Source organism: Clytia hemisphaerica, unplaced genomic scaffold (genome assembly GCF_902728285.1).
Source record: "Clytia hemisphaerica strain Z4C2 unplaced genomic scaffold, Clytia hemisphaerica genome assembly, whole genome shotgun sequence".
NCBI classification, from domain to species: Eukaryota; Metazoa; Cnidaria; class Hydrozoa; order Leptothecata; family Clytiidae; genus Clytia; species Clytia hemisphaerica.
In genome coordinates this window covers 272,725-295,620 of record NW_027103418.1, presented here as the reverse complement: position 1 = coordinate 295,620, position 22,896 = coordinate 272,725, and the positions used below count along the sequence as shown (strand labels likewise).

General features: G+C 36.4%; 1 protein-coding gene and 2 long non-coding RNA genes across 3 annotated transcripts in view; all 3 read right to left on the bottom strand.

Annotated features, from left to right (window-relative positions):
• The window catches only part of LOC136797764 (116 kDa U5 small nuclear ribonucleoprotein component-like), a 30,400-nt gene extending 12,161 nt beyond the window's left edge, over nt 1–18,239 (bottom strand). Inside the window, exons 1-16 of the mRNA XM_067054355.1 lie at nt 18,082–18,239; nt 17,266–17,334; nt 17,050–17,100; nt 16,751–16,787; nt 8,166–8,519; nt 7,935–8,017; nt 7,463–7,537; nt 7,070–7,161; nt 6,645–6,772; nt 6,124–6,330; nt 5,488–5,574; nt 4,966–5,024; nt 4,121–4,383; nt 3,482–3,593; nt 3,113–3,253; nt 2,650–2,743 (exon numbers count right to left, since the gene is read on the bottom strand). Of these exons, the coding sequence (XP_066910456.1) occupies nt 2,650–2,743; nt 3,113–3,253; nt 3,482–3,593; nt 4,121–4,383; nt 4,966–5,024; nt 5,488–5,574; nt 6,124–6,330; nt 6,645–6,772; nt 7,070–7,161; nt 7,463–7,537; nt 7,935–8,017; nt 8,166–8,519; nt 16,751–16,787; nt 17,050–17,100; nt 17,266–17,334; nt 18,082–18,201 (1,972 nt within the window). The 5' untranslated portion in view covers nt 18,202–18,239. The remainder of the gene's footprint in view (nt 1–2,649; nt 2,744–3,112; nt 3,254–3,481; nt 3,594–4,120; nt 4,384–4,965; nt 5,025–5,487; nt 5,575–6,123; nt 6,331–6,644; nt 6,773–7,069; nt 7,162–7,462; nt 7,538–7,934; nt 8,018–8,165; nt 8,520–16,750; nt 16,788–17,049; nt 17,101–17,265; nt 17,335–18,081) is intronic.
• Nucleotides 8,620–9,035, bottom strand: LOC136797766 (uncharacterized). The gene is made up of 2 exons (XR_010845294.1): nt 8,963–9,035; nt 8,620–8,649 (listed from the first exon to the last, which is right to left on the bottom strand). It is a non-coding gene; the product is annotated as an uncharacterized lncRNA (long non-coding RNA).
• LOC136797754 (uncharacterized) lies at nt 15,787–16,528 on the bottom strand. The gene is made up of 2 exons (XR_010845293.1): nt 16,132–16,528; nt 15,787–15,816 (listed from the first exon to the last, which is right to left on the bottom strand). It is a non-coding gene; the product is annotated as an uncharacterized lncRNA (long non-coding RNA).
• Nucleotides 18,240–22,896: the final 4,657 nt, after the last annotated feature.

The window sequence follows — 22,896 nt, the reverse complement described above, 5'->3', positions numbered from 1 at the left end:
CGAAAATCGGGCTCCGTCACATTTTAGGTATTGTCATTTTGCATCAGTGTGCAAAATTTCATGAAAAAATATAAAGTACAGCTCGAGAAATTCAAGAAATACCGTTTTTCCGGCGAAAATAGGCTGTTCCGGCGATTTTTAGAAAGTTCCCAGGGGTTTTTCCAAGCACTAAGCAATGCCTCCGTTTGTACTTGCAAATTGAGTTTTCATCAAAGGCGTAATCCGTGATATCCAGCCAAAGGCTGGATAATAAAGGCTGGTGGTCTGGGGGGCGCCTTGAGCCCCCCAGTGGGTCCAGGGCTAGCCCTGGTGGGGGTTCAGGGGGCGAAGCCCCCGAAAGCTGAGCATAATTTGGCCTTAACTGGCACTTTAAAACGGTTAAAAGTGAATGAATTTCTAGAATTTAGCGATGAACAAACTGAATGAATTACTGAAAAGTCCTCTCAACTCTTTTAACAAATTTAATAAAACTGTATAAAATGGTGTAACAAATGGTACAGAACTGCCCAAATGATAAAAAAACTCTACTAGAATTAGAAAAAAGTTACAAAAATAAAGAAGAAGAAGTGCATGTATTTTTTATGTATTTTGCACTTTTAGCATTATAGAACTAAGTTCTTTACCTTCAAAAAAGTTTTTCAAAAGAAACTCAAAAGGTCTCACTATCCAGCTCTTAAGTGAGGAGGATGATGAACTAATTTCATCTTTTAAAAAAATAAAAAATAAAACAACAAATGATATATATCTAGAGCTAATTTTAGCAAAATGGGGGATAAAAGAAATGCCAAAAAGGAAGTGGTGCCTCTAAACCAGAACACTACTTTACTTGAACGTACTAATGAAAAATATAGATATGTACAAATGAATTACCAGTTTTACCCATATTAGTATTTAATATCTAGCAATTATATTGTTATTCTAATGATAAAAGTGAACAAAATGATAAAATTTTACCCTTTTACCCTTTTTACTTCAATGCTTCTTCTCGTGTTTATCTCACTATAGATTAAGATCTTATGGTGTCAATTTTAGTGAAAAAACTCAATCTTCATAAAAATTGAAAAAAAAGTGGAAAGAAAAAACCAATTATAACATGTCTCTAATAATATAATAACTCAATTAAAAATCTTCTCCTTTATTGTAAATAAAGATGGAGGGTAGTATATAATAACTCAATTAAAAATATTCTTCTTTATTGTAGATATAGAAGGAGGGTAGTATATAAAACTCAATTAAGAGAATCAACTGCAGCTGTGATAACTGAATAACTTTTACTACAAGTTTTATTCATTTTATTCCTTTTAATGGGCTTAAATAAGGGGAAGAAAGAGTGAGAAAGTATTTTATTATGGTGAAATTTGATCTTTTACTTCTTTTCTGAAAATCTTCTTTCAAATTGAGTTTCTGAAACTCAATTTGAATTGAGTTTAATGCCTCCGTCTAACGGAGGCATTTGAGTGCTTGGAAAAACCACTGAGTTCCGGCTTCAAAAATCACTTTTATTGACAATTAAACCATGCTTGATGGTGGGCATTGCTATCAATAATGTTTTTGTGTGAAAAAACAACGAAATAAAAGGAAAAAGTCCGATGAAAATCTGCAAAAACGGCGATTTCCGGGATATTTCCGGCATTTTCAGCCGGAATAGAATTTTTCTCAAAAATCGGACTAGGCCATGTTTTAGACATTGTTAATACGCATCTTTGTGCAAAAAATCAGAAATGATGAAATCTCAAGAAAATGCCAAAAAACCGGTTTTTCCGGCATATTTCCGGCATTTTCGGCCGGAAAAGTACGTTAATTGAAAATCAGGCTCTGTCATATTTTAGGTATTGCCATTTTGCATCAGTGTGCAAAATTTCATGAAAAAATATAAAGTACAGCTCGAGAAATTCAAGAAATACCGTTTTTCCGGCGAAAATAGGCTGTTCCGGCGATTTTTAGAAAGTTCCGGCTTCAAAAATCACTTTTATTGACAATTAAACCATGCTTGATGGTGGGCATTGCTACAAATAATGTTTTTGTGTGAAAAACAACGAAATATAAGGAAAAAGTCCAATGAAAATCTGCAAAAACGGCGATTTCCGGGATATTTCCAGCATTTTCAGCCGGAATAGAATTTTTCTCAAAAATCGGACTAATCCATGTTTTAGGCATTGCTAATACGCATCTTAGTGCAAAAAATCAGAAAAAACTAATGATGAAATCTCGAGAAAATGCCAAAAACCCGGTTTTTCCGGCATATTTCCGGCATTTTCGGCCGGAAATGAATTTTTTTCGAAAATCGGGCTCCGTCACATTTTGGGCATTACCATTTTGCATCTTTGTGCCAAAAATTAGGAAAAACTAATGAGCCAATCCCGAGAAAAGCTAGTAACGAACGGACGAACGAACGGACGAACGGACGAACGAACAGAGGTTAATTTATAGGACCTACAGCCCACCGGGGTAGGTCCAAAAAGTGAATATCGCAAAAATTATTGTTGCTATTGTTTTCGAAAACCCGCGAAGCTTCTGATTGGTCAAGCGCTGAAATTCTATTCTAATGTTACGTGACTTAGATAGGATTTCCTACCTAACCTCGGCACACTTTTCAGCAAAAGCATGATATCTAGCCCTTCGGGCTTTACAAATCTATGTGAGACATACCTATTTCTGAATACATCTTTCTGAGGTCATGCATGACACAATCCAGGTATAATTCACCAGTCCCAAGTAGCACGTGCTCTCCTGAATCTTCGACCTGTCAATCGATGAAATGTAAGAATGAATAAGCGATATTCGATGATACGGGGGGGGGGAGGTCAACTCAAAGCGGTCAAAATATGTAAGGGTTGTAAACGGTGCAAGATTCGGAAAAAATGAAAATTTGGTGCCGTCAAAAGATTTTGTATAAATCCACACTGTAAGAATGGGTATTTCAGCCAAAATTGCATTGTACTTAGAAGACTCTTTATCTTAAAAGCCAAATTTGTCGCTTAACGTACAGTGCTTTCTTGATAGGGTACACCTTGGATTTAACCATAATAATAAAACTAAATTGCTACATAATAAGTTTGTTGACAGGCCGAAAGCAGAAAACAAAAACGCCAGTAGAAGAGCAATAGATTACCTTGGTTGTGACAAGAGGGTAACTTTTGTTGACTTTTCGTAACCCGTCCAACATTTTGGGCAACTCGGAAGGGTTGACGGGCTCCACAGCAATTTTCATGACAGAACTCGTGTTGAATTTTAGTGGACGGAATATATACACCTGAAAAATGAAGAAAAGAGTTAGAATTTGCATGATGTCGATATATAACTGTTGACTACTTTTCCTCCTTCATCACCTACTGAAAAAATTCACTTTAGATTGTCTTTTAGAAATTCTCAGATAAATTGAATGAAAAATCGTGGGTTTAGTCTCTATAGTTAAAACATTTTGAAGAAACATTCGACAAAATATTGTTGAGTATAATTATAGTAGATGTGTAAAACAAACCTCTTCGGTGTCTTTTATTTGTGTGATGGTAGCCGTCTTCACGATTGGTTCATCGATTCCTTCGATAAGTACCCAATTCCCTGCTGGTACCCGATTCAATTCGACTTTATATCTAAGTTGAAAGAAGCAAAACTATTTCGAAAACTAGCAATAACAGAAGCTCATAAAACCTAACTAAAAATTCAAACTAATTCACCCAATATTTCTTTGATCAGTGGGTAAATGCCTTAAAAGACTTACCCAGTCTCTAAGCCGTTTAATCACATCCGTATTATTTACACATTAACAAACGACTACGGCCTGCTTGATTTACATAACAATAGCTATTTTTTAAATCTGAAAATCGTTGAAATCAAGGTTAGCAATCGACTAGATAATACATTGATGGAACGGCTTTTCCAGAGGAAAGACACACTTTAAGTCACGCTCTTTTTGACCGGTTGCTGCCAGTATGTACCTAACAGTTTCGCAACTCATACACAATTTGACGGCACCTACATTGGATGACATCCACAATCGTGGCGTAGGTTTCCTAGAAAAGCCGTAAATATATAAAGAAACAGTATATGCCTGGATACTTTGAAAGCCTAAGCACGGGCATTACCGAAGGGCATACCTTTGCTCATAAAAAAACAATACCTTGCTTCACTGATCCATAACCGTCCGACGGTACTAACTCTTGAATCTTCTTCATCCTCTATGGTATACCCTTCACCAAGGATTCTCACATTCTGACCAGCATGTAAAGTACCACTGAACACTCTACCAAAAGCGTAGAACTGAGTGCCGTCTTCTGACGGGTATAACTTGGTTGTGTGTACAACGAGAGGTCCTTCTGAATCGCAATCAATCATACTTTCAGCTATCTCAGAATCGTATGGCCCAGTGTATTGGTATTTCACCTGAAAATTGGAAATTAAAGTGTCATAATGATGGATAACAAGCCTTGGAGGACATTCAGTTTTCATACAGTTCACTGTTTTCTAGTGACCTGGTTTAATCTCGACTAAACAAAATATGAGAGGTTTGAAATGAGAAACCATTTGTAATTGTGCGCAAAGCCGATCAATCGCGATAGTCGAGTTCGATTTCCCAATTTGGATTGCTGGCACTTACAGTAGACTCCCGGTTATTCGAACCTTCTTATTCGAATAATTCGGTTATTCGAAGTGAGATGGCGTTCCCCTTTGATCTGCTTACTCAACCCAGGCAAAAACACTCTCGGTTATTCGAACTTCAGTTAATCGAAATCCCGGTTATTCGAAGTAAATTCTTATCCCGCTTGGAGCTTCGAATAACCGGGAGTCTACTGTACTAGGATATACTCTTTTAAATTTTATGTTAGATATATCAAGAAAGGCTGACCCATGACAATTACCGGAGTTTGCAGCCGTCATTACGGCTGTTTTATTTTTAATTTAAAAGCCATGTCTACATCCACAGCGAGTGAATTGTTAGTGTAGATTATAAAAAATGAAAGTTACCTTAGAAGATGCAGCGGATAGGGGTGAAGGGATATGTTGTACACACATATCAACAAAACCTACGTAAGAAAAAATGTTTAATTATATAAAAAAGGTTTTGAAAGATGAAAAAGCATCACTCTACTGATTCAAAAGTCCGAGAATAGGTTAGAGCACTGAAGTATAACATAATAAACTAGAATATAATCTACTATTGGCTGAACTTCGCTCTTTGATAATTTTTTATGGCGCTGAGACTGCTTTACAGTCCGCCTAAGCAAACGCATATTATCATATACTACCAGGCCACTTTAATCGCGCAATCCAGTCTATAAAAAAACTTTAAGTGGACTGTGGGCTATTATGTAGTCTACCCTGCTTCTGCTCTCATATTTTTTGTCAGCAATAAACAGTGAAAATTTGAGGACTGGATAGGGACTGGACGAGGGTATCATTAATACCTCTTTGACAGTTTGTGATTAACTGTTACAATTGGAGTTTCAATACATTTACTCGAGAATATCAATCATCAAAAGAACATACCTGTAAACTCTCCGAAAAATCTTTTAGAAACCAATCGTAATAGAGGCCGAATGTTCAATTTTAATTCACTCTTCGTCAAATAAACACCTGAAATGAAAAGAGATCAGAGTTACAAAATCGAGAAATCCAGTTCAAATTGTTTTCAGAGTATTAAAATTAACTAGTATTGTTCAATGTCATACAGATTTAGTTTAAGCAATAACAAGTATGAAACTTAGCGTAGACGAATTCAATACACACTATCAACCCTTAATAACGCAGTATACTTTAGTCGAGGCCAAAAAGCACCGTACGCCAAGAGCAAATCTTACTTGTAAATTCATTCCAAGTCACCTAAAAAGCCGACTGCCCTGCTTAGGGTTGATTAGTGGTAAGAAATACTTCAGATTAACTCTAACGAGATTCAATTTTGTGTTTTTGCAAAATCGCATGAGCTCGCTGACTCGCAAAATTAATTAATTAGTCTCCAAAATCAGATTCTCAGCGCAAAGTACACTGTAAATATGCTACTTTTGACGTCGAATTTCAACAAATTTTTGCTTGAATCTTGAAATTTTTCAAATCCAGAGATATTTACCCGATTAAAGTAGGTAAATTTAAACTCTGTATAGATAAAATAAATAAAGGTGATCTTACCATACTCTCTCATGACATCAGGCAGAGTCGTATCAACATCTCCAACAACTTGTGAAAATAATTTATACATTGGTTCCAAAATGAACTCGACAAAGCTACGCGGAGAAGTAGAAAGGGGTGCTTTCTTAGTGAACTTTCTCGTCTTTTCGTTAAAGTAAACGTCACCCCATAGTCTTTTTGCAAATTCAATGTGATTAACCCCACCACCTGAAGAACAAAAGAATATTTCTATGAGAATTTTTTAATACTAGTGATATCAGTGTTTGAAAGTGAAACTAAAAATTATAAAAATAGTCTGATCATTTGTTTTTTTTATCGTCTAGTCAGATAATCGATATTCTTTGCTCAGTAAAGAGCTAATCCTTAGGATCCGTGAAAATAATTTCCAGTGTAATTTTTTGGGGTCATTTGAAGGAAGAATGTATAAAAATTTTGACGATCTTTAAAACAAATCCACTGCAGAAATTGTAGACGGATATTAAAAAGATCAGAATATTCACTAGAATATGACATAATCTTACCATAGGTATCACAGTATAGCTTTGAAAATGATTGTAAGGTGAAACAGAATCGGTAGTAAGCACTGGCAAAGCACACATTACCCAACAGTGGCGAAACAATCATTTCGTTTTCCTCATCAGAATATACACTGAAAAACAAATACAAAAGAGTTTTAAGTATTCAGAAATTTTAACCCAAATTCTTAAGTCACGCACAATTCTCATAAGATAGTGCTTTATGCATTTTATTGACCAGGATAATACTTCTAAAACTTGATATGCTCCAAAAGAATCAAAAACTTTTAGACAGCTGACGAATTGTTTCCATGAAGGACCACTATGAAGAGAGCAAGAATGACAAGGGGCAGAAAGAGGAGTAGAGAATGAGTACTGGGGGGGGGGCTTTTTCTATTTGTTAGTGAGACTTATTTTGCAATATAATATACCTCAATAAAGAGTTCACTTCATCAATGATGTGTTTCAGTTTGTAGTAAGCATCTGTTGGCGGAAGTTTCAATTCCAACACCAGTCTGTCGATCTATAACAATCAAAGTTTATCAGAAATCATTTCAATATTTTAGAAGAAAATTTTATTATATTTTTTATTTCTTTTCTAAAAAAAACTAGGAATTTTTAAAACCACAGATTTTTGTTGCTATTGTTTTCAAAAATCTGCAAAGATTTTGATTGGTCAAGCGCTGAAATTCTTTTGTAATGTGACCTCGGTAGGATCTTCTAACAAACCACAACAGACTTTTCAGGCAAAGTACGCTCTCTAGCCATTTAGGCTTTATAAATCTGTGGATTAAACCTGTTTCTTTCATGATCTGAAATCTTACTTTATTTATACATATTGTGATTGCAAGTTTTTCTTGTACAGCGTGACGTAATAATCTTTCAACATTCATCATGATCTGAAAATAAAAAAGTTTAAATTATACAATAAAAATCAACTAGTTTGAGTAAAATATAAAGTCCCGATTACTTTTGAACAGAAATCTTGAACTAGGACAAGAAGGATGGCAATCTTCAGTTGAAAATCAAGATGAGTAGAATAAGATGATGATGGCGTGCTATCGATTTCAAACATACTTAGAAATAAGAGATTCAAGAGATTAATATATGCCTGACAGTTATGCATTTAAATGTCTGGTCATTAGACACTACACATTATGTTCTAGTCAATTTTATAATATAACACCAGAATAATTGTCCATTGTGGTTTCTAACAGACAGTACCTACCAGCCTTTCTGGGATATTGCCTTGGAAAAGTAGAAAAGGATTCAAAAGATAGGAGAGAGGATACTTACACCATCTGCAGCATCAATGAAAATGATGACACCATCACTCAATCTCATTGCTGCTGTTACCTCATCTGAGAAGTTAACATGTCCTACAAAGAAGTTTCAAAATAATAATGTCTGCAACTTTAAAAAAATTTGAGTCATTATTATCCAAGAAGCCTTAAAGGATATCGTAATTTTAAAGATTTTGAACTTCAAGTAATAAATGAATCAACGATTGAAAAATTATTATCTTACCTGGAGTATCAAGAATGTTCATTAAATAAGATTTTCCTTTAGAGTCTGGTAAATTAAATGTAACTGGCGTGCTTTTAATGCCAACACCACGTTCTCGCTCAGTAAATAAAGTATCTGTATAATTCATGTCACCACCCATATCCTTTTGTTTGTTTAGTTCTGGGTGTGTTTGCTCAAATAAAGAGTCTACAAAATTAGTTTTTCCTGAATGTAAATTTCCAACAAGGGTCACATTTCGTATAAGTTCAGGGTTATCCATTTGATCAGCTAAAAATTCCATATCGTAAACAGTTTCCGGTAGTTCTTGTTCGACAAGTGCAAATTTCTTTTTGTTCACTGGCTTGATGATGGGTTCTACGGAATAAAGAAATAGATAATTTATGCATTTTATTTTTGTTAACATTAACGCTACTGTTGGGGCAGAAACAATGAAGGGTGACAATAGAAGGCTGTGTTCGTAACACTTGATGTGAATGTGTTCAAACTAAAAGAGAAAAATTTGACTAAGTCTTACAAAATGTCTCTAAGTCTGAAAAGTATAAGTTTGAAAAATATAAGTCTGAAATCTAAGTCTAATTTGAAATTTATATGTCAGTACAAAGATTGATTTGAATATTTGAATTGAAAAATGAAATCTAAGAGTATATGTATAATTTGTATGTCTATGTTGAAAAAATGTAAGTAGAAAATAAAAATCCAAGATGGCCGACCTAAATCCTACAAGTGCATGACTAAGCAAAAAGAAAGCACCCAGGCAAAAATGGCAAACAAAAACAAACACTGAAAAGCAAACTTACCAGCTAGCCTGGGTGTGAATGTTGTGAAATGTGAAAAGATGTTTGAGTTTGAATTTGAATTATTGAATTTGATGTTCACCCTTCAAGTGTCTCTTGTGAAAAGAATTGCAGGTCTGAGAGTGACTCTGCAATTTATGCACTTTGATGTGTAAAATACAGACCAAAAATTTATAAATTAATTATGCAAAAATAAAGCAAAGTTGACTAAATAAATATTGATTTGATGAATAAATTAACATAAATTAACATAAAAATGGCCAAAAGGGACAAAAAACTCCAAATGCAAAAACAAGACAAAACACAGACCAGACTGAAAAAATGCCAAAAGGCAGGAAACTGAAAAGACCAAAAGAACATGAAACTGAAAACAAACAAAACTGCAGCTGATGCTGTAACACTCCCCCCACAAAAATATTGAATTGAAAAAAATATATTTGTATTTGAAAAAAAAACAATTTATTTGAATTTTCCCATTAATCATATATTCAAGTTGAACACTTGAAAAGTTCTTTAGATAGATCTAGTTCATCAACACAGTGAATTAATATCAGTGATCTCACAGATCTTGTAGTCAGACGTTTTACATTTTCAGATGAATTTTGGTATTCAACGACAACTTTTCGTATTTTGTCATCACGATCCACTTTCACTTCTTTGATAATCCCATATTGATACGTGGATGAAATGACGGAATCCTGTTTTGTGAACAGAACGATATCACCAGCCTTGACGTGCTTGTTTGAGTTGAACCATTTTGGTTGTTCAATAAGATTTGGAACGTGTGACACTAGCCATGAGTCAAACCAAGCGTTGTAGATCTTTTGGTTCGATCGGATAATCTTGTCATAATCATTTTCAACAGATAAGGTACCACTTGGGCCACGATTGTTGTTTCGCCCAAGGATTAAGCGGTTGGGTGTTAGCAAGTCTCCCATTTCGAAGTTTCCTTTCACGTTTCGAACAGCTATTGGTGCATCATTAATGGAGTTTGTGAGGATGGCTGCCATTGTCTCCCACTGTATGATTGAAAGTCTTTCGTTGTGCATTGATTTTTCTAAGGATGATCTGACCTCACGAATTTTCCTCTCAACACGGCCATGATGATTATGACCACCAACTGGGCATGTTTCAAAGTTGATTCTTTGATCTCGATGAAGTTGGAATGCAATGTCAACAATGTCGAGTTTCATTGTCTCACAGCCCTTGATGAGCTGACCTCCTTCGTCTGCCAGAAGTTTGTTAGGATATCCAACCTGACAGGAGAAACGTGTGAAGGCTTGCAAAAACGACGTAGTAGAGTAATCCTCCATTACTTTGATGTTAACAGCAGTTGTTGTGGCGCAACAGAATACAACCAGCCATATCTTTACGGTAGTAGTGCGTTTGTGATGTTGCGAGTAGCTTGAAAATGGTCCTGCAAGATCCACTTGTGATATGTAAAATGCAGGTGCGATGATAAGGTTGTCTTGTGAAAGTGGTCCCATTTCCACAGCGATTGTCTTTTTGTTGATATAGCGACAGCGTGGACATGAAGAACGTATGAAGTTGACGAGTGATCTTCCTTCTAAGATGTATGCGGTCTTGAGGACTTCTCGCCAAGTTGTTTCAACACCAGAATGTTTGACGGTGCTATTCCAGTGGATGTCGTTGATTATGCTGACAGCCAATGGTGAGTGTTTATCGATGATTGGCACACAAAATGACGTTGATGTAAGATCTTTCATGGTTGATGTCATTCTACCAGCAACTGTAATCGAGTCTTCTGGCAGTAAACGACCAATATGATGAAGAATACCATCCTTTTCAATTGATATCTTGCCAACCTTTTGTTTGACGAAATGTTTGACCTCTTGAGTAGCCTTCTGAAAGAAATATCTCTCAGCTTGAGATATCTCCTCATTTGTAAGGATTATGTGTAGTTTAATTGAAGAATTGGTCTTTGTTTTCCCTTTAGTGCGACAGAGTTTGATGAAACGTAACATTATTGCGAAGACACGCACAACTTTGGTGAAAGAATGGCGATTTGGGTCAACCACATAATTGGAGAACTTGTATCTTTGTTGCGTTTTGTTGAGAAACTCATCAGTGATTAGTTGATTGTGATAGACAGAATGAGTTGAAGGAATCTTGGCTTCACGATTAGCTTGTTCCAATTCCACCTGACTGAGCCTTATTTCTTTGGCGGTTAGTGCTGGGAATTCTGATACTTCTTGCGTCATCCACTGGAATCCATTGATCCACTGGGAGGATTGGTCAACATCGGTCATGGTTGTACACCTTCTTGTTCCAATGTCAGCGATCATGTTGTTTGATTGGACGTATTTCCATGATGTAATGTCTGTTAGTCGGTGAATCTCGTTTACACGGTTGCGGACCCACTGCTTGAGTTGTAGTGAAGTGTTGTTGATCCAGTAGAGGGTGATTTGCGAATCTGTGAACTTGGAAGCTCCAGTATGTGTTGAATGGAATGACTTTCTTACAACTTCACTTGTGTGGGTATTGATGATTGATGCATACAGTTCCCCTCTTGGTTGCGTATATTCATCCGGTACAAGTAATGAGCGGGCGAAGATCAATTGACAGGAGTAGTCGCCTTGTTTTCGTTTGAATCGAGCATAGATAGATGAGCATGCTAGATCCTGGCTTGCATCACCAAAATCGAGAGTTGTGATGTCTAGATTAACTGCATCTGGTGGCACAATAGCACGGTTGAATTTGATAGACTTGAGTTCTTGAATCATTTCGAAATGTGATGACCAAAGATGTCTGAGATCGTTGGGTAGAATATCATCCCAATCCATTTTGCGTTTGACGAGAGTGTGGAGGTCCATTTTTAGTGTTGCGGTAATCGGCGTTAGAAGTCCAGAGATGTCAAACACTTCAGATGCTTTTGAGACACACTGTCGACGCGTGAGATTGAGTGGTATTTCTTTGATTTCATTGGGTTTCTTGCCTCTATATTTTCTTGCGAAGTTCAATTCTTGGATATCTAGGCTGATTTGATCTTCCAATGGATACCATTTGAGACCAGCCACTGATACGGTCTCACCATCAGCTGTTAGTTTGTCATGTGGTTGTTGATTTGAGAAGGTGAATCCTTTTAGTGAAAATCCACCATGATTGACAACCAGTTCTAAGTTGTCGGCTAAGTGGTTGGCTTCTGACTGTGATTGATGACCGGTTATGCAGTCATCCACGTATACATCATCGGTTATGATCTTGTGAACTTCCGGGTACTGGTCTTTGAAAATTTTTGCAGTTTCACGAAGCGCATGCTCCGCCTGGTTCCCACTTGATTTCACGCCATAGATAAGGGTTTTTATGACTTTCTCTTCGGGCGGCTTGTCTGGGTTGAGATTTTCTTCCCACAGATAACGTTGGAGACACCAGTGAGTTTGATCGAGTTGTATGGTGTTATACATTTTAGCAACATCTGTGTGGATACCAACCTTGTGTCCCCTCCACCGCAGGAAAATTTCTAAGAGCTTATTCATGTTGTTCCTTCCTTTTGCAATGATATCGTTGAGTGAGAAGCCACTTCCGGTCTTCATTGAAGCGTCAAACACAATACGGCACGGAGTTGACACTGAGTTCTCCTTCCATACTGCGCGCCATGGAATAAAGTTATTGATATTGGTGTTTCGAAGTGTACGTTGTACATCTGGGCTGAGGTTTTTTAAATAATCCACGTAGCCAAGAGTTTGAAGTTTTTGCTCTGAGTTGAGGACATCTTCCTTGTCTTTGGAGTACTTTGATAGCCGTCTCAGTTGTTGGTTGTAGATCTGGAGTGCAATCTTTCTATTTGGAGAAAGATATAATGATGGGTCATGTAGTAGAAGTGGTAAAAATGCAGTCGAATTTTGCTTGCAAACATCAACATTGATTGATTCATTGATAACATGTTGTTCAACTTCTTCTTGTACACTCATGACCTCGTCAGTTTGTTGAAAGTTCCTTACAGGATTTACAGCCACGACAGTTGATACATCTGTATTGGAATTCGCTTCCAACGTCTTGTGATTGGTTGAAAAGTTCAGACTTCTCTTCAATGGCTGAGTTTGATGTAATGAAGATGTCGGTATTCTTGTTGGTGTATCCGAGCAGGTGAAGGTCAGGATTGACATGATATCCCAACTTAAACAGCTCGTGTTGATCATTGATGAATTTATTGGTGTTGAAATGGTGATCTTTGATGTTGTTGAAGACAGGGTGTGGACCACCAATAACGCCCCGGGACCGCCGGTTGATCCGTCTGGACTTTTGAAGCATGATCTGTAAATTGTCAGTCCTGATGGCATCTTGAATACCTCCTCCGGGAAGTATCTTGAATATTTTGATGCCAATCATAAAAATCTGTATGACCACCAACTTGTTTTGGGACCATAGGAAGATTGCATGGATCACCACCAGATTTGGCATAATCTTTACGAATGTCGTTGATGACTTCACCGTCCAATTTGTATGTCGGAAACTTCTGAGTGATTTGGTCCAAGCATGGTCCAACCAGAGTTGCATCTGTTCCATCAATGAGTGGAAGATCAATTTTGTAGGTGCCGTGCTTGCTTTGACTTGATATGCCACCAACGCCGCCCATTGTGATAGGACCAGCGTATTGTTGATTTGCTCGGTTGCCAAGTTTTTTGATTGCGTGATGACGTACAATGAAGTCGTAGCACCCAGAGTCATAGAATATGGTGAATTGTTTTCCATTGACAGAGATTGGTTGTAGCATGAAGATTGCTTCCGGATCCTCATCGTTTGAATCGTTAGCAGAATGGAAGGTCAGCTTTATTTCTTTGGAGTAGGCTGGCACAGGTTGTCGGATGATGCATCTGGTCCTGTAATGTTCTAGGATGTCCAGGTTTTGTTGGTTCGTCTTATGTTCTTCACAAACAAGGATATGCTTCCTTGGCTTGAAAGGTTGATGGTAAGGATGCTGGCATATGAACGTCTGTTGACATTGACCTTCTTTGTGTTTGCCTTGGTCACGTCGTGCCCCGGGGAAGAGACACTGGTAGCAGAGATTCTTCTGTTGCAAGGTTTTGAATCGCTCAGCTGGAGTCATTTCGACGAAAACTTTGCAGGAGAAATATTGTACTAGCTTTGTTCCACTAGGACCATTGGTTTGTGTATGATCTGTTGCTCCACAGATGTAGCATGAAGATTGGTCAGGAAACGTGTTGTAAGTTGATCGACCTCCTTTACCACCTCCGCCTCTGGGTTTTTCGGTGTCAGGTTGTTTGTTTGATTTTTGGATGGCAGCTTTCTGTTGGTGAACTTTCATCTCTTTCTCCAGAAAATCAATCAGTTGTTTCCACTTGTACTTGCCGCTCTTTGGTTCTTCACAAGTAAGAGTAAGCCATCTCATCATTCGTTGATCACCAAGTTTTTCACTGACTTGGTTCAAAGCGTTACTGTAGTAAAGTTCATTTTCAATATCATGAGTGGCTGCAAGTTGCATTAAATCTCTCATAGAATTGGTTATTTTTGAAAGAAAGTCAATTGTTTTCATTGGATCTTTAGATTTGGTTTCAATACTGTACAACGATTGGAGCTTGTGTTGAAGTAAAACTTGCCGGTCGCCGAATACGTTTTTAAGTCGACCCCAGATGTCTTGGATGTTATCGATGTTTCGAACGAGTGATAATGCTTGACCGTCCAGATGATTGTTCTTTAGTAATTCAGCTTGCATTGATTGTGGTACAGAGTCCTCATACAGTTTCTTGAACTCTGCGATGAAGGTGTATATATCAATTGGAGAATCATAGCCACTAAACGATTTGAGTTTGATGTTCAGTCGCCGCTTGTTGAAAGTTTCGTGTTTGTCAAGTTCTCTCGACTTGAGTTCGTTGTTAAGTTTCTTTTCATAGTCCTCCTTTTTATCTTGCAGAGAGGAATATGATGATTTCAGTTCTTTGTATTTGTCCATCGGTGGACGTAAGTAAATAAGTTCTTGTAATTTATTGGAAATCTCCTTCAGTTCTTTACTTTGTGTTTCAAGAAGAGTCTTGCGTTGCTTTAAATCGACATTGCTGATAAGACTGACAGAGCATAACATCGAGGCAGTGAGAAAGTTTATAGAACGATCAATTTCGCTTACAATGAAATCTGATTTCTGTTTGTCTGCATTGGTTTGTATCTCAGTGTTTACATCACTACTGTCTTTGAAGAACTTGTTAACTCGTCCAATATATTGAATGATATCATAACACAGCATGGTAAATGGTTTGGAGTATGATTTTTCATAATCATCCTTTGATAATTGTAGTTTGATCTTTCTATTAGTGTTTTTGTATTCAGTACGCAATGTTTCTAGCCTTGTAACGCATTCTTTCATCCTCTCAGGGTGTATCATATCGACCGGATTGTCATCAATGGTATCTGTGATATCCTCATGAAATTGCGCCATTAGAAGAAAAAGTTCATTTGTACCTGTATTTGTTGTATCAGTTGGTGGAGTGTCACGTGGTTTGACATCTATTGGAGTTGGTTGAGGTGGGTCCACTCTGGTCCGAGGTGGAATGATCTCGGTGAGAGGTTGATCGCCATCAGTTGGAAGTGGTAGGTCGCCTTCAAATAGGGGCGGATCCGACATTGATGGAAGTGAATCTGTTGATTGAGGTGGAAGTAATTCCTTGGATTGATTTGAAGTTGCTTGAAGTGGAGGTGTGGTCTCCTTTGGCTTTGATATTTTACGACCAGTTTTTGAGTACGAGTTGAAGTCGAATCTCTCCTTCGGTCGTGTTTGCATTGAGGTGTGATTGAACCCCTTGCTGTTTGAATGTTGGGGCAGAAACAATGAAGGGTGACAATAGAAGGCTGTGTTCGTAACACTTGATGTGAATGTGTTCAAACTAAAAGAGAAAAATTTGACTAAGTCTTACAAAATGTCTCTAAGTCTGAAAAGTATAAGTTTGAAAAATATAAGTCTGAAATCTAAGTCTAATTTGAAATTTATATGTCAGTACAAAGATTGATTTGAATATTTGAATTGAAAAATGAAATCTAAGAGTATATGTATAATTTGTATGTCTATGTTGAAAAAAATGTAAGTAGAAAATAAAAATCCAAGATGGCCGACCTAAATCCTACAAGTGCATGACTAAGCAAAAAAGAAAGCACCCAGGCAAAAATGGCAAACAAAAACAAACACTGAAAAGCAAACTTACCAGCTAGCCTGGGTGTGAATGTTGTGAAATGTGAAAAGATGTTTGAGTTTGAGTTGAATTTGAATTATTGAATTTGATGTTCACCCTTCAAGTGTCTCTTGTGAAAAGAATTGCAGGTCTGAGAGTGACTCTGCAATTTATGCACTTTGATGTGTAAAATACAGACCAAAAATTTATAAATTAATTATGCAAAAATAAAGCAAAGTTGACTAAATAAATATTGATTTGATGAATAAATTAACATAAATTAACATAAAAATGGCCAAAAGGGACAAAAAACTCCAAATGCAAAAACAAGACAAAACACAGACCAGACTGAAAAAATGCCAAAAGGCAGGAAACTGAAAAGACCAAAAGAACATGAAACTGAAAACAAACAAAACTGCAGCTGATGCTGTAACAGCTACCATTACCCATAACTTAGTTAAAAATCAGTTGTTTACTTTGTAGTCTCCCAGACAAAGATTCTTTCAATCTATTCTTGACAAGTGTGTTTATCAATTTGGTATTTTCAAAGAAATGTTAAAATGCCACCTCCTAAAGTCTGCTAAAGTAGCAAAGGTCACTTTTTTCCTCTGAGCATAACAATCTCTCCATTATAAAGAACATTTTTTCAAACCTGTCAATGGTTGTTCATCCTCTTCTTCTACCAAAGTCTAAATTAGCAGAGTAAGAATTGCATATGAAAAAAAGGATCTCTCCAATCTCCAAACAAAATTCTCTCCAAACAAAAGGTTCACATAACATAAAACTTTGAAAGTAAATATATTAAATAACCCAAAGATACCTTAAAGAAGCTAAATCTTGAAGTAATTTCTCATTGGCTGATTTTTCTTTTGCTGGAATGTCTATTATTAAATACAATTAATAAGCTAAATTTTGCTAAAAGTAGAGTTTAAACAATTAGAATTTTCTTACCTCTACATCAGGGCCATAGACTTCCTGAGCACTTGGGTAATATTTCTTATCCTGTAACAAAATTCAAATTTTCAAATAAAAGCAGCTGGTGTTAATATGTCTGTCCAAATAATGAGGGCTAAACAAATGCAAAAGAAGGCACTAAAAACAAGATACATATAATCAGTAACAGCTAGAGAATAGGTTCTACTACAATGATATGAAAAAATTTATAACCTCATGTAGAACTACAGCTTGCGATACTTCATCAACATCTACTGTATCTACAGCCATTTCATTCTCATCCTAAAAAGAAAAGATTTTTTTGAGAAAGGTTAATTCACAATAACTGAAAAAAATGGGATTACTCTTGTCTCGAGTGAGACTTTGTATCAAGCATCTCTCATAATGTATCAATTAAAATACAAGAAAAAAATGATCCTAATCATCATAAAACTGAGAGTATGCATGCATTGAATCTACAATATACAGCCCCCAAAATGTAGGTGGCCCTCAATGTTTAGGTTTTGATTAATGAGAATTCTGAGCTCATGGATTAGTTGAAATAAGATGATTTTGGGGAATTTTTTTGTAATCTCAAAAGATATAATAGCTAAGTAATTACTTCAAAATTAAAAAATAATGTATCCAATCTGCCAAAAATTGCATGGACCTCTCTGTTACTTAGACATTGAAATAAAGTTCAAATCACCAAATTATTGATAAACATATGTTTGGGGCCATGATAAAAAATTAACTGTCTTGAAGGGACTTAAATACTGTTGAAAATTATTTTAAAATAAAACTTCAAAAAAAGAGTTTTCGGGAAAAAAACAGAGATGTGCTGAAGTTTTAATGAAAGCAGAAAAAAATATTGTACTGTAGAAATCTTTTCCTGCGGAATTGAAACTGTTTTCAGATTTGACTGGCACATTTAGGGCCATTAATAAGGTATCTTCAATTTATAAACTCAAATTTTGTGCCATACTGATGAAAGAGAAATTAGAAATTAGAAAAAAAGGAGAAATTTACATGCTAGAAACATAAACTAACCTCCTCTTCATCTTCCTCGTCGTCAGAATCGGATTTTTCTTCTTCGCTATCTTCATCATCATCACTTGGTAATTCTGGACCAATATAATTACCAAACTCGTCATACAAGTCAGTATCCATTATGTTTGGGTTTTTTTTAAGAATTTTCCTTTTGAAAAGTGGTCAATTAAAAAATTAAGTTAGTCTATTGTAAATATGTGACCACCCAAGCAATTTTAAGAAATCAGACTGGTCTTTAGACAGGCTTTTAACGGTCCGTAAATGGCTGGAAAAAAATTGCCAAAAGGCCGCTGCATATAATTTAGCAGACTTTGACCGGCCACAATTGACTGTTGACATCAACAATTTTTTGTAAACAAACCTGTTTTTGCCTGACTTTCCTTACAGAAAATTGGTTTTTGAGCTCTTAATTTCCTCTCAAACAGAATACTCTCAAAATTTGTCAATTTTTTAGTTGAAAAATTGTCAGGAATTCCCAATATACTGTATATCTTCAACTGCTCTAACTTGGGACTATCTGGCAAAACATTCCCGACAGCACGAAGAAGACCAAATTAGTGGCAAAACGATGGAGCGTTTGACATCACTCGCCATCTTGTGATAAGCGGTTAGGCAGCGAGCGTTCTCTAATTCTCCAATCGACGTCTAGGCATTTTGAATGAAAACAAAAAAGTTAAAAAGGGTACATATCAGTGAAAGTTATCGTGACATGTTATGACAGAAAGTATGCTTGATAAACTTGGTGGAGTTATCAAAATAAATCTGTTGTCAAAGAGATTAAACAGTAAGTTACAGGCCAGATATCAACAGTCCCATTGACGGGACTTTTCTAAAAATTTTGACCAATTTTATGGCAACACGAACGCCATTTTTCAATGAGTGTTGTTGTTATTTTTTTGATTGTGGCCACGCACAGGAACTCGCCAACAGGAAATATGCTCCTAACTGAAATCCTGGGGGGTAATATTCAATTGCGATTCGATTGCGTCCAACAATCGAACCACAATTATTTGATTGTGTTCAATTCCATTCAATTGATTCGGAGTCCGATTCCCATTTGATTGACACCGTCTGGAGAATTACATGCAGATTTGCCCGCTTAGATATGTTAGGGTGCGCACTTGTCGGGATTTTTTGCGCAGAACAAGGAAGAATTTACAAAAATGAACTTCAATGCATTAGTACTTACACCAGACAAGGGAAAGATTATGGTGTAATTACCCACGTTTCCGACTCGATTCAGCTACATCTACTGAAAATAAAACTCCACCAAACCTCCCGCGCGGAAAACACTTTTGCTTTTAGTGCCGTAATGAAGGTACAAAATGGCTGGCGATGCGTGCACGAAAATGCTTGAAAATTTGAACTTCAAAATGGAATATCTTTGGAACTTTAAAGAATTGTGATGTTTATGGCTTTCCATTAATCTTGGTTTGGTATTCTGCAAGTAAGTTTGAAATTTCCTCTGACCACCCTAATGACATGCTCGGAAAACTTACTACTGGCTATTGTTTTTTAACTTTGCTGCGTTCGAATGTAGACCAGTAGAGCAACTTTTGTTAAAGTTGATCGTAAGTACGGTATCTGAAGAAATGTTTAGTAATTCAGCGGTCATACCAGTTTGCTCTAAAGCAAACTGTGACCTAGTAAATTTTTTCTATCTGCTGCTGGATGGAATAAGATATAGAGTCAAGTCACCAGTGCAGGAACGGCCCCAGTGCACGAACGAGCGTCTTTGAACTTGAAAAAAACAACCAAAAACAAACTTCTATAGAACTTCCTTTGTGCAGCAAAATTCTCAAACTATCCCTTGCAATCTCTCCAAAAATTAAAATAAACGGAGGCACTAGAACAACACCAAACTGATTTTGAACGAGGCTAAGTAAAAAAATCACGAAATTTGGGTTTTTTGTAAACATGGCTGATCGCGAGAGAAAATGTATTTTATAAAAAAATTTGCGCAAGAAGAGTTCTGAAAATGACTTTCCTCTTTTAAAAACCTGTTATCTTCCATCACACAAAATTTCATTGAAACATGTTATAGCTCATTAATTCAAAATCAATAGAAACATATCATAAGTAGTTGATATGAAAAAGGTTCCAGTCTGCGAACGATCTGAACACCATATTCAAAATGAAGACATTGCAACGTCAAAACATTCGAAAGCGCTGGCGATCTCAATTAAAAAAGAAGACACTACATTGCCGGTTAGTGTAAAACGCAGGTCACAGGTCGCAGGTCACAGGTCAGTGATGACAGGTTGACTCTAATCAATGTCATTGCAGAGGAAAATGTTTGGAAAACACAAAGAATTATCAAACACATAATTCTCAAGCAATTTCATCCATAGAAAACCATTTCAAACATCAAAATTTAACCATGTGCTTTTATCGATCTTTCACAGTTTGCGCCGTGTATAACGCAGACCAGAAAATATTTGAAACCATATTATACGTATAACAGGTATATTACATATTGTAATGTTTGTAATGTTATATGATGGTTACATATAATAAAACACATCGCTCTAAAACTACCTCCTCAGAGAACTCACAAGCTTCTGATTGGTGTAATTTTATATCCAGCCATATTGTTATCATCACATTCAGGGGGGGGCACGCAGTTACTACAAGACAGTATGACACTTACTACCGTGGTGGTACTGTATTCAGAAGTTATGAAAACAGTTACTACACAGTGTAGTAACTTCTGTTTGGGGGTGGTGCCGAACACTAAAACTAGCACTTTTGGTGTAGTAAGTGCTTATATTTTAATTTTTTTTAAAGAACTTTCAAAATTTTTCACAAATAATGAATTTTTTTGTGAAAAAATTCTTTGTTAAAAAAAATATTTTTGTTATAAATGGACGAAAAAAAAATTGAAATTTTTCTCAGACCCAACTTTGAAATTATGCTTTCCCTAATTATCATTAAAATGTTCTCAACAGCTGTTAACCAAGTAAATTAAAAGAAAATCTAGCACAAAAATGGCTTTAGGTTGAAAAATAATCGCAATTCACGCACTCAAAAACAGGGGTGGTACCTGGAAATCTTTTCTGAAAACAGTTACTACCAAGGTGTAGTAACTGCAAAGGGTGGTGGTCCTGAAAAAAAGTGTTGAGAAAGCACTTACTACACATCATGTCTTGTAGTAACTGCGTGCCCCCCTGTCACATTCGGTATGCTAACTATTTTTGGTGTTTTTCTCTTGTAAGACATGATATTTTGTGATTCTGTCAATATTTTTGTCAAAAATTGTCATTAAGTCATTAAAATAACAATTGAATGATTAATTAGTTCCATCCTTCCATGACCTGTGACCTGCGTTTTACACTAACCGCTACATTGCCGCGCTTTTCAATGAGCAAAACTTGAAAAAGAAAAACAAAAAAATGGACGACAAGATAATATTTACAAAAATAAACAGGTTAGTAAAACGCTAAAGTTCTTATAAAAAAGGCACTTTTTTGGTGAAAAAGCGCGTGGTTTTGAAAAGTTCAAATACCCCTGTATCTATCATCTCAAAAGAGAGTTAAAGTTAGGGTGCGCACTCGTCGGTATTTTTTGCGTGGAACAAGTCGAAAATCAAAATAAGAACATTCCATCCATTATAACTTATCCTTAATATAACAACTCCTAACTTGTTCATTCTTTTTTTTTAAATACTCAGAATTTATCAGAGAAAACAAAGAAAAAAACCCCATTCCATTACCTACCTTCAATAAAAAGATATACCATTTATTAGACATCAAGGTGAAAAAATGGCGACTCGGAATTTGTGGCACCACCGTCTACCTTGACCACCATTTTTCAAATGGCTATCGCTATTGAGCTGGATTAGTTATAGACTTGCAGTTTTTTTTATAAAACGCGGGAAAGATAGTACTTTAGTTTGTCACATGGTAGCCTTTTCGATAATCTACGGGCTGTCTTTAAATCGAGAAAAAAGAAGAAATTTCGATTTTTCGGCACTTTCCTGAAATTTTTATCAGGACTACCATATATCGTTGGAAAGCTAAGGGTTTCAGCTTTTCATTGGTAAAATTTGTTTTTAGCTATCATTTCCAGCTCATTAGCAATAGGCTAAAGTTTAACAGTTATCGGGCCGATTTTCAGACCGCGCCAGAAAAACTCCTCACGCCCCGCCGCACGGAAGACTAGATTTCATCTGCCATTTTTGGCGCGATTTTGGTGCTTCCGAAAATTATTTCTTGCTGACGTGGTATAAGGAGGCGATTCTTTGAAAAGGTGGTTTTTTTGTGGTGAAAATGGAAAATGGAATAACTTTGGAACTACTTAACCAATTTTAACAAATGACCCCTCATTTTTCTCACAAAAGTCAGTCTGGGAAATCCTCTCAATTGCACGCTTATGTTCCGAGGGCGTAAGCGCGCAATTGCATGGTTATAATTTACGCCCGCTCCCGCCCCAGTTGAAATTGCTTAGGGATTTCAAGGGGTTCAGAATTCTCTAATTCGGGCGAAGGCATGGTTTAAGGCTGATGGAATTTAATGTTATGTTTACCGTAAGCCGCCCGCATGTTCAAAAAGCTGCAGCATCAAGTTGTCATTATTTGCCATTTTCTCGAAAAGTTGTCATTATTTTTCCTCCCACTTGAGCAGAGAACAAAGATTTTCGAAGTTGATATCAAAACAAACGGCCCGTGGCTTTTTTAGATTGTTAACAACCCGAACGGCCCTCTAGTAGCCTTTACCGTGTGAATTTAATTTTGTCATATTGTGGAGATAACATTATATAATTCTCTAGCGGGAAGAAAAAGATTTATCTCTTTAAGCTCGTACAAACGGGAACCAA